Genomic DNA, 12,319 nt, shown 5'->3' on the forward strand with positions numbered 1-12,319 from the left:
AAATCCCAACAAGATCTCTTTTAACTAATTTATTTTCATTTAATTTTTTTTTTAGGTATTTATTCTAACTAACAGAAACAATATTTTGAGACCAGAACATAATTTCTAAGTTGAGAATGCTCCTTTAAGACAAAGCTGCTCAAATACACTCAGGCTGCTCAAGACTATCAACAGGCCAGAAATAAAACATCCAGTTTCACTTTAAAAAGAAGTCTTGAACGGCATGGAACAGCTTTCAAGTAACGCCAAAAGTCACTGCAACAATGGCTTCCAGGAAAATCTTAACCGATCTGTCAATTCCCCAATATTTTTAAATGAACATATACTGTATTTTTCCAAAAATACAATAGGGTTAAAAGGAAAATATTCATAAAGTAGCTGATGGTTTTGCTATTTAATCTTACTAACTGCATTGCTCAAAGTACTTTACGAATAGGAATTTTTAAGAGACTCCAGTGTGAATTTCAAAAGTAACAAGAGGGGTAAAAAAAAAAAAAGGTTTTGAAGACGTGTTAAGTATTTTTATTTTACATTAATTAAACTGAACCAATAGCGTAAAATAAAACAGAATTTCATTTTCATTAGGAATTTAAAATATTTCAGCCATCGTTTAGCTAGTTTTAAAATTCTTGCTCCCTGTACAAGCCACGATGGAAAAATATACATCAAAAGAAAGGGTGACACATGCTGAAAAGTTTAAATATTAAGAAAAAATGCTGGTTTTAAACTATCATTTTCAGTAATTTGCCTTAATTTGCTGATTCCCCATCAAAAAAACCCACCATTCATATGACTAAAAACTTTTTTACACTGTTAAAATACTGAACACGCAGCAGTGAAAATATTAATTGAAATGAAGTTTTCCAGCAACAAATTATGTCGCTGGAAATAATAAGGAGGGTATTTGCCTTCACAGTTTGCATTCATGCCATAGCAGCTGGCTATGGGAAATGTTTAGAAGATTCTCAGTAAAAGGGAAGTTATGTTACAGTTCTTGAGTAATGTCAATACACAGAAAATTTACTTTTATCAAGTTTATTTTCTTTGCACATCTATTGACGTAAAAAGGTTGGTCTGTTTTCCCTTTATATTTTGGTTGAGTAAAGTTCTCTTAGCTATTATACGATTAAGTATGCTCTACTGTAGTATGATCAAAAGCATCTGGAAAGGTGGAAGTGAAGAAATCCTCTCTGGGAAAGTTAGCTTAATGCTTGCACTTCAGAGTTGCCCATTATCAACATTTCATAGCGAGTCTCTTTATTTTCAGGTCCCCAAGGTAAGAACAGTAAATTATGACTTGAACTAAACAAGTCACACTTGGCTCCAAAATCAAATTTTCCTACCTCTATTTTCAGGTCCCTGAGGTGGGCAAAGGAAATCCTGGTCACAGCCAAAGAAGTCATTTTTGGCTCTGAAATACATTTTCCTGCTTCTCTAGAGCCAAGTCCTACCACTGAGAGTACCACGGCTTTATGCAATACTTTAACATTTCTTTCTCTCTCTCTCTCTCTCTCTCTCTTTTTTTTTTGCTTTAGCAACTTAATTCTGAAAGATTATGGAACCATATTCAGTAATACAGAATTGGTGCCATGGCCACCTTTTTCTTAATACCTTATTTTTCCTTTACTGTAGCTCCACATGCTTCTAACTCTTAATTATTGTTATTTCTATAAAATGAACAAATCTGTTTTGGATTATTCTCTTAACATATTTCTCTAAGAAGTTTTGTGGCTAAAATGCAACTTAAAAAATTCTAAATAAATGAATATCCTCCAAAGGGTGCTATTTTCAAGCATATCAGTTAAATTCATACAAAATATGCACTACAACTTAACTGACTGGACTGAACTGATTATCTGAAATCCTTTTTCTTCTTATCTACGTACAATAGAAGTAGCAGCATATATTTAGCACAACCATATGGAAAATATGACATCCAGTATTATACACTTGACAATGGGACTTCTGCCTGAGTAACGACACAGGATGGGAGTCATAATATTACTATTCCAAACATATAACAAAAAAAAAGTATGTTAGCATCAGACAACATGTATTTGGGATTAGGCATCTTTCTCTGTCACATTATTTATGTGCTCTAATATTACAGTTCACTGGCATTAGCATCAAGTTACAAATCATAAAATACATTTAGAAAGCAGGTTGATCAGAGACAAGTAATATTAGCAGTGGAGATGAGCCAACATCAAACTGCCAGGATAAAATATTGGTCTCTACAGGCTCAATTCCACAAACCCTTATGCTTGCACATAGTCTTATGGAAAGTAATGGGATTGCTCACAGGAGTAAGAAATATGTGCAGAAGTAAAGGCCTGTAGGACTGAGCTTAAGGAGCCCTTTAATTAACCGTGTGAAAAAAGGACACCCAGTTGTGTTTCCATGTAGCAACTATGGCATTTTTTTGGCAAATTAATCTCAGGGGCATACCACTCAGGGATTTATCCACGGAAATGTTAATCAGTTACATTTCCTATTTAGGAAGGAACATCAGAATTAATTTCTGAACTACCTTTCTTGTTCGGCATACTTCTAAAGTGGCTGTTTTGCTCTCCACAGATACAATTATATCATAATTTACTCCTGTTACTTGTATCTTTGATTTTTTTCCTTAGTTTTTTCTGAATTCTCTGCTGTCTATTCAGAACTCAAAGTATCTGCCAAAATTTGAAACAGTCAGAAAGTTTTTAAATGTACAATATTTTTAATTCGGCAATTTTCCAAATAAAACATCCTGCCAGAAAAACTAAAAAAAACCCCACAACCCAACTATATAATAGAATCACATTCCTAAATTAACCTAGGAACTCCGGTTGATGCATTTGTGAACCCAACCTCTTTTCATGCCCGTAGAGAAGGAGACATTGTGCAGCATCCCCTGAAGGCAAGCTTCTGGTAGACCAAGGAGAGAGAAAAAAAACTTCCAGAGCAAAGGAAGTCTCAAGGAGAATAGTGCCAGCAGGAACCCTGCATTGGAGTAGGGTTCTTGCACAGTTAAGTACTACCTAATGTATGAAAAAATTAGAAAGCCTGCATCTTCTAACAAGATTGTATAGCTGACAATCCAGGAATCAACAGCTTCTCTGTGTATTTGCAAATGCATTTGCTCTACTAATTCTAGCACCCACCTGCCTTAAAACGAGTTCTTGGCATTTTAACCTGTCTTAGAATCCACTTGTTGTTAAATCAGAAGTACGTGAAGCAAACAACAGCTTAATCTAGTTCTGAGGCCAGGTGCTCAAAAAGACCAAAGCCATCCTAAAGAAAAGCCAATGCAATCTATTATATATGACAAACATTTAAAAGGGAAGAGAAATTAGGATTCTCTATAATTCCAGATTGGTGGACACTGCTGACAGACATCCAAATTAATAGCTTTTGAATGGGAAAATAACTCCTAGCTTGATATTTTGAAGCCAGTAAGAATAATGTATTTCCCCCCAACTATCTCTATTTTCAATGTTCCACGTGAACAATAGCTGGATCCCTAGTCTCAGATACCTGAAAATCCCACAGTACCCTTCATTCTGCTGGGGGAAAAAAAGGAACTTAAGTCTGATTAAATGAATATGACCATAAAATTAAGTTGCATCATAATCAAGATGGCAATTTTTCTGCAGCCCAAGTATGATTTAACCCCCTGGCTATAGGGCTTGTGATTTTTGGATGTTAACTACTAATAAAATACAGTAACACAGCCAGCAAAGCTCCAGTCACTTAGGATAATGGGTTAACGCTTAATTCGGTCCAATTGTCCACGCAATTACGTAAGAATCTCCCTCTATCACAGATAATACCGTTTAATATCATGCGTGTTAGATATCAGCACTGGATAACATGCCAATTTTCAGACACATTTTACATGCATTATACGCAGGATTTATGATCCGTGAAGTCCTAAAGGCTCAAAGATTGTAATTGTTTAAAAGGATATGTATTTTACAAATATTAAAGTAAATTATATGTAAATAAATTTTAAAAAAATCCTTCCTACTTTTGGGACAGGGTATATTGATTCAGGAGATGGCAAACTGTGCATGTCTTAATCAGAAACAAAACAAGTCTAAACACACTTTATACTTTAATGTATCTACTGTATTATATTCTGAATTAATTCAAGAGGGCTGAAAAAGGCAACACATGCATCTAAGTATCCGTTGTATATTAAACTTATTTCATCCTAGGAAGTGACACTAAAAGCCATCAGTCCTCCCAAAAAGTGAAATGCACACTTTCAAGTGAGTATCGTAATTTTTAACCAACCACTCTTCATTATCATAACCACATTCTTATATGATAATTCTAGATCCAATTCTTTTTGTGCACTGTTGTCATGCAGTTGTACTTGCACGAACTGTACTGTACCCATGCATGCATTCCTACAAAGCCACATCAATCTTCACTGGTGAAAAGACTCGCCTTTCCAAAGGTGACAATCAGTGCTTTGTTTGCAGGAAAAGCAAGATACGCAAATTGATCCACAGCTGGAAATAATATACAAACTTAATGCTTTAAAACAAAATACAAATTTTACGACTGAATTTGCACAGAACTGTTGCTAACAGGATATCACTTTGAGCCCAAGCTGTCTGTTGTACCACATGTGTACAATAATAACCAGCTCATCCAGGATTACCCTAGGAGTGCTGCCATCCACAAGTCAGCTCTTCAGATCTGATGCTAAGAGACTGGTGCATGCCCTTCTCTCATTTAGAATTGATCACTGCAGTGCTTTGTGCATTGGCAAATCTAAATATATGCACTTACAGTTTCAGCTTGTTTGCAGTTTGGCAGGGAGTGGTTTTACCCTTGCTTAAAAATTTAAAGTTTTTTTCAGTCCAACTTTTAAGAGGAAAAAAACCCCAAAAAACCCAGCAGTAAACCTTAGTAATATTGATTTTTGTTATTTAGTTAACAGTAACCATCTGCATTGTCTGGGTTCAGATTAGATTTCAAATCTGGTTGAAGTATTAAAGCAAAAACTACTACTGTAAGCATAGGGGCCATAATTCATCCTGGACCCAACCATTAGTATCATATACCATTCAGAATATGAAATCACTCACTTTTTGGAGGTCACCTACTGTAAGGGCCGCAGGGGGATTCCAACCACGCTATACAATAAATCTTTACAAAGCATGACTTAAGTACATAAAGGTCTCTTCGAACAATACTTTTCAAACTTTAAAATGAGACCTAGACTTCTCTCTCTCATGTTGGTAAACTGTGAGAATAAAATACCGTGTGTCAAGTTTCAGCCAGAAAGAAAATGTTGTGGCTGAGAAGAGCCTCAAAAAAAAAAAGAAGCTAGAAACACTGAACGAACATTGCACTAGCAGGCGCCACTAATATAATCTTACTAGTCCTTATAGGATGCGTTTTTTTCTACCCAGGCTGTAACTGCACACACATTTTGGGCAACAAAGAAGTCTTTGGTTATGCATATAAGCACAGAATGCATCCCTAAAACTAAAGAAGCTGAGTCAGTTTTGGCTTTCAAGTCAAAACTCACGACAGCCTTGTTTGATTTGGCTGGCTTATAACCAGTGTCTGGCAGTTCGAGGATTTGTTTATGATGTGATACTTCATTTTGGTTGTTAGGTCTCTATAGCAGTTTGAGGCAAATCTGAAAGGTTCTTAATAAAATAAAGGAAAGCAAAAAGGGGAGGCTGTTACTACTGGGGGAAAAAATGTACTTACAATTGAGTAACTGTGGAGTTGGCACATGGAGAATACCAGAAAATAATTTTACTAATCAGCCTGAATATTTTCTTTATTCAGATGTCAGATTCTAGAATCGCAGGGGACTAAACAGATTGGAATTTATACATGTAGAGAGGAGTCTCTGGTACATTTGCCGTTGAGTTCCCTTAAACGGCATCCGCATTCATTCAATCAGTAACCAGCCATATAGATGTTAATACTTTTCCACTTGACCCTTATGCCTCGACGTGAAGGCAGAAATTGTTCAACAGAAAATTAACCTCAAGGACGACACTGATTTTGTGTTTAAGACAATGACCTTATTTCAGAGGACTTGCATCCACAGTCAGAAGATGCCGCTTTGTTAAAATGACCATATTTTCCAGTTAAAACTTCGGAAAGGTTGGGGGTTACTTGTTTAGAGTCCCAAAGTAGTTGCACAAAAGATAAAAGTACATTTTTAAATGTGTGCAGTGTTACTACTGCCAGTTTCTCACTCAACAGCTACAAGTGTGTGTTTCTTGAAATGGGGGATTTTTTTTCCAGTAACTTATCATACTAAATAAGTTTATCGTGAAAAACTCAATATTCCATTAATATTGCTTTAAACAAAAGACAATAGCAAAGCTGTTCTGCACTCTTGACTTTTCTCTCTAGTCCAAACACTTTTCATCATACTGAATACTTGTTCCACAGGACTGTTTGGTCCTGGTAAACTAAGAGCAAATTCTGCTCAGATGTATACAATTTTAACTCTGTTGTTAAAAGAAATCCTGACTGATGAAATGAAAAACTGAGACATCTCAGGTACTCTGAAATGTTCTCAAAATGCTATGATATCATATGAAAAACCAAGAGTCTCCTGATAAACCTGGGAATATGGTCACTTTACACTTTGTAGGTGTAAATTAGACATCCATAAAGCAATTACAGCGGTGAAGGAAAAATGCTTCCAATGACGTGAGCTGAGAGGTGGTGAATAAGCTTAAATTATTAGACTTATAAAGTGTCAATAGCAAGATATCACATTGCAGGTAAGGACAACACACCAGTTCTGTCATTGCAAAAGGGCCATATGTTGTTTTTTCTTTAAATAAAAAAACAGTAATCACATACTCTATTTACTGAAACACTATGTTTAAGTTTCCAATCCTAAGATTAGCAGCTGTTACCCAACTGAAGAGTGGAAGAAATGGCTTCAGAAGACAGGCACTTTGGAAACATTTTGGTAGATCTGCTTTGCAGTCTCTTTATGCTGAAAAATTGTTATTAGCTTTACGTTATCAAATGTTTAATGTTAGTGATGCAGTCATCTGGGATTTACCTTGCACAGGAGGCAACTTGTGAAGTTTATACTGCAGGATGTCTCAAGAGTTTTGTGTTTTTCAGAGATAAAAGCAAGTTTACAAGAGCTATAGTTGATAGGAAAGAGAATCTGATATATGGATTCAAAGGGATTTTTGTACACCCTGTGACAGGCAACAGGGCACGTTTAATGTACTTGTTAATCTAAAGAAAAGGTATGAGAATTGGTAGAATTTCAGGCCAAAGAAAGGGCACCCTCAGTGGCAAATCCATACATTTGAAATTCACTCTCACAAGATACCTATTTCTACAGCAAGTTGTATGACAGTGGGGGCCAACCTTTTTGGCAGGTGTGCCACAAATCAGATCTATATGCTCCCTGGGTGCTACTCTGGTCCCTTTCCCCAGCCCAATCTGCTGCTCTGCTTTCTGCTTCCTGCCTTATTAGCCACTGTGCTGCTTGTCCCCTTCCTGATCTGCTGCATGCCACACAAAAGCTGCTTGTGCCACTTGTGGTACATGTGCTTCTGGTTGGCTACCCCTGCTACAAGACATTTACTTAGATGGTCATTAAATGCAGCACTTGACTACCCTGGTATTTAGTCTGCCAACTGAATTCTCCATCTCTTTGGGGGAGTTTTTTAGGGACCAAATTTGCAGGGGGGAATGTCTGAGCACGAACTTAGGGCCAGGTCTCTCAGTGAATTTGATTAGTAGTAAAACAAAGCTATAACAACACAGGCACTGAAATTTACAACTAAGACTCCCTGACAGTTGTAGGATAAAGCTTCCATGGCTCCAGACTGCACTAGGCTACAGTTTTCTCAGCACAACTAAGCCCCTCATCTTCAGGAGCACTTACCTTCTCACTGACTGTTCCCAACTCCAAAACGGATTGCAATACTGATCATGGTTACAAAGTACAAGGCTAAGCATAGACTGTCAAAAAGCCTGAGGCTGAATTGATTCAGTCCTTGCAGGTTAGTCTAAACTGCATAGATTGAACAGATAAGCAAGTGAACAGACATTCACTTTTGGCACTTTTGACTCTGGAAATGCAGCCACGCGCCTGCAGTGGCCCAAGCCAAAAGCCAGGGGGCACTAGAGCATGGCTTGCTGCCGGCTGGAGCAGACAGCTTGGGCCAAGCCTAGCCTGCCCACCCTGTGGGGGTGGGGGGTGTTGCAGGGGAGGTGCAAAGCATCCTGGGATGCCAGGAAACTGAGTTAAACTTGAATCTCGAGGGGATCTGGGACAGAAGTGCAATAAACCGATTTAACCTAAATCACTGAAGCCTGATCCATCCAGGTTTACCTTAAACCAGTTTCGGCCATTTCGAAAGCGGCTTATGTGCACTGAACTTCTGTTATGTTACAGATATGAACTTGTTTCCAATCACTTATACCAGTTTATGTGTAATTTCTGCCCCTAGCCCAAGAGTACAAAACACCCCAAAAAAACTTGTATCAGTTTGTATCCCTACTTTGTTTTTGTATGGACATATACTTGCAAGCCAGTCTCTCAAAACAACTCAGTGCATTATTCATTCGTACTTTATATTTTCCAAAAGACAGTGTGCCTTTTTGTGAACCTCTTTCTTGTACCAAGGAGCAATTACTCACAAGAATAGTCCCACTGAAGTAAATGAAGGTACTTGTGAGAGTAAAGTGTTGACATTCTACCCAGATCATATGAAAGATACAAGACAACCCTGAAATTTAGTTAATTCTAGGCACTCTGGATTGCTACATTCAGAAGTTACTTTAAGAGCTTTGCCTCAAGTCAGCTAAAGCTTGAATCATCAAAAAAGCAATGCTCTCAGTTTCCAGGAAGAGGTTATTTCATGTCATAATTTCACACCTCAGAGCAGCAAGCTAAAGAGCAACATTAGCCTTGGAAAAGGTTTACTGTTCTACTCCCAGGCTAAATGGAAAGTGTTATACATATAGCTATATTGAAGGAGGCAATGGGGATTAAAGAAGGGAATTACAGCGACCAACAATAAAAGAATATGTGAAAATACCTCACCTCCCCAGTAGGTTACCATTTTATATTGCAATCCCCTTTGCTTCTCAACTTACTTTTCATCTTAATGTTCTTATGTAAATTTATATCCATTAAATTATTTTCCACAGAACACAGCATCAAAACTAAACTTTTGAAATCTCTTCCTCTCATTTACACTGGGATCAACCTACTAAGTACCTCACTATAGCTGAGAAGCTATTTAGATAAGTTTGGAAATAAGAGGAGAAATAATGTATTGTAGCTGACAGAACAGGACCAAAGAGCAACTTTGACAGCACTATGACTTTCATTAGGCATGTTCAGACAATGGCTTACAGTAAGTTTACTGTAGGTAGAGATAAACTAGTATTACAATTAACAAGCAGACACCAACCAAACTCCATTTTTCTGGGTAGAAGGCATTCTGAGTAATTCAAAATGAGATCAGGTAAGAACTGGCAAAATATCTGATTATACAGTATTCTGTAGATGAGGAAGTATTTTAAATATAGCAAAATTTAAGTCACAACATTTTGGGGTAAATGTTGATGTCTTACCTGGAGGTCCTTCACGTTTGGAAATGGGATACCTATAGTTATAACAGCACGGGCATTTTCATCAGAGAAATCCAGGCCTTCACTAACTTTCCCTCTGCATACAGCCATGAGGAGTGCTCCATCTTGAAGCAAAGAAAAGGAGGATTTAGCAATCATTTGAGAGAGAAATCATCAATTAGCAAAACTAAGTTTTACTAAATTCTTCGAGAGAGTTAAAAGTGTGAGTGTAGCATGAGAAGGAGATGTTGAGGGCACTTGCCAGGGATGTATCTTTGAGGCAGTCTGCTATGCTCGTTGATTGAGGGCATCAAGCCAACATATGATGGACAGAGTTTAATGCTGGCAGCTGGCCCAAATAACCTTACTCTTCTCTACTGGTGGTCATACCTTTTCCGCCTTTATGCTTTATTGCATCATAGTATATTTTCAGCAATTCATCAAAGTCACCCTTGTCTCCTCCTTGAGGCTCTGCAATGACCGTCTTAACCATCTCCAGATTACTCCATAAGCCAGTGTGTATCCAGCGATCTTTTAATTTGTCCAACAGCTACACAAACAAAACATCCAGAATAGCAATAGTGAAAATGATGTCATCTAAATTTTTTCATTGCTCTTAGGCATACCAATCGTGCTTTAAGTAAAATATACAATGACACACGTCCAGTTTTGTATGATACATTATTCACAGTTTGTGAATATCAGTACTAAATTGGCATTATTGAAATTCACGCAATAAAATTTAAACATTCCAAAAATGTAAATCAGTGGTTCTCAATTTCTTTAGATTCAAGGCACCCATTGGAAAACTTTCACTTTGATTTTTGACTATAGAAAAATAATGGAGCAATTATTCTGTTGCTAAGAACTCAGAAAGACTGCAACAGGTCAGTATGCTTTTAACACTATGGATTCCTATTTGAAATCTCTGGCTTTATCTTGTGAATCATGTTTGCACACCTGACACTGCTAACATGCCTGGGTCTCAAAGCACCCTGGCTGAGAATAACGGATATAAATATTTGCATTCTCTACCGCTGCAAGAATGTGTTCTTGAACACTATCATCCTCAGAAAAGAACAAAAATAAATTGTGGCATGCATAAATACATTTCACTTACTGAAGACAGTTGAAATGTATAGAAAAAAAATCTCTCAGGGTTTTTTTTCCTGTCTATTTCTAGGGTTCTCCTGCATTTGAAAGAATTCTCCATGCCTTCATTTTGCATTGCTCCTTAACAGAAATAGCCACAACATGTTTTGTAAAATGTGGTGGTCTGCTGCAGCTAGGATTTTTGAAAGGTTATAAAAGCAACGTTGCCTAAAACTGTCAGGGTGGTAAGAACCGCACACCACCCTGGCAAAACAAGGGGCCACTGAAAGCACGGAGACTTGCCTTTTAGGTCACCAGAGAGAAAGGCCAGTGTAGCAGAAGACCCCCACCACTTGGCAAGGCTGAAGTCAAGTGTGCCGATTTCAGCAGACGTTGTCATTGATCTCTAATGTTTCAATTCTTTTACATTAACTTGTATAAATTAAAAAAAATCAGAAATAAAAAGTTGGGAAAGTAGGCTAGGAATACTGTTGTACCTATGAAGACCCGGGAAAGGCATGAGGGGCAATGTTATTTGCGATATCTTTTTATTAGGCGTTGGACAAGCTTTTGGTGAAGAAGGGCGCTTTGTGCCTGACAACAAACCTGACAGCTCTCCCAACTATACAGCAAGTCCAGTAGAAGAGATCACAAAATACCCTTGCTTCAAGTATGGAAATATTGTTCAACAGAAATGTATTTGCTTTTAGGGGGATATTGATAGAGGAAATCCATGGTACCCAGCAAATCCTGTGTTTGTCATTCCAAATCAGCACAAGTTACAACCATTGCACACAAAAGATTTGCTTGTTTTACTTTCACTGTCAACATAACAAAAATGTGTCAAACATCAGAAGAAAAAAAAAAAAGTATATATATATATACACACACATACAAGTAGGGAATGAGCGCAGGTCTCACTGGTTGATTGGATGAGTGCAGTTGGCAGTCATCTCAGCTCATTCCCCCTCCCTTAACAACTCCCATCAGAAATTTTATGAACCCAGAGATCAATTCTCTTATCTGCCAGATTTGCCTGATGGTGCACAATACTGCCCTCAAATAGCAGAATGGCAGCAGGCATATTTGATATGAGCTGAGCAAATCTGGTTCAGTGGACAGAAGCAAATACTTATTTAATTCACTTCTCTCACTCTTCAGTGAACGCTCATGTTTTCTTAACTATTCTATAGTACAGTCTTCCTGGTCGCATGTACTGAAAGATTTTAAGTTCACAAGCTCTGCAATGAGGATGATGCCTATTAGCAGTCAAAACCTGACTTTGCCTCTCTCTACCACTCCCTCCAGCTCCACTCACTGCAGGCCTGTCTCAGTACTTTGCCTCAGGCTCTGTAAACTGCTCCCTCTGGAACCTGCACCAATCCCAAAATGTTGCTCAGGCAGCCACAGCATCCCCTAGCTCTTAACCCAATTAGTTATTCCCCCAGCTGCAAATCTGAGATGTTAGGTGTTTACCCTTGTTGCAAAAGTCATTTGCCATATGTACAAATATAACTCAACACATGCAGAGCTGAAGGTGACAGTGTGCAATCACATTAATGCCGGCTGAAGAATGCCTGTGAATTCGGGGAGCACCACCTATAAGGAATATTTGCATAGGTGACATTTTTGACACTGAACT

The 12,319-nt window shown here is 37.8% G+C and overlaps 1 protein-coding gene across 1 annotated transcript in view; it reads right to left on the reverse strand.

Moving 5' to 3' along the window:
• BRIP1 (BRCA1 interacting protein C-terminal helicase 1) overlaps positions 1-12,319 on the reverse strand; it is a 128,393-nt gene that overhangs the window by 27,700 nt on the left and 88,374 nt on the right. Inside the window, exons 14-15 of the mRNA XM_019511120.1 lie at positions 9,976-10,135; positions 9,589-9,710 (exon numbers count right to left, since the gene is read on the reverse strand). Of these exons, the coding sequence (XP_019366665.1) occupies positions 9,589-9,710; positions 9,976-10,135 (282 nt within the window). The remainder of the gene's footprint in view (positions 1-9,588; positions 9,711-9,975; positions 10,136-12,319) is intronic.

The sequence above is a fragment of the Gavialis gangeticus genome, unplaced genomic scaffold, assembly GCF_001723915.1.
Source record: "Gavialis gangeticus isolate Ggan-Ray unplaced genomic scaffold, GavGan_comp1, whole genome shotgun sequence".
Taxonomy (NCBI): domain Eukaryota; kingdom Metazoa; phylum Chordata; order Crocodylia; family Gavialidae; genus Gavialis; species Gavialis gangeticus.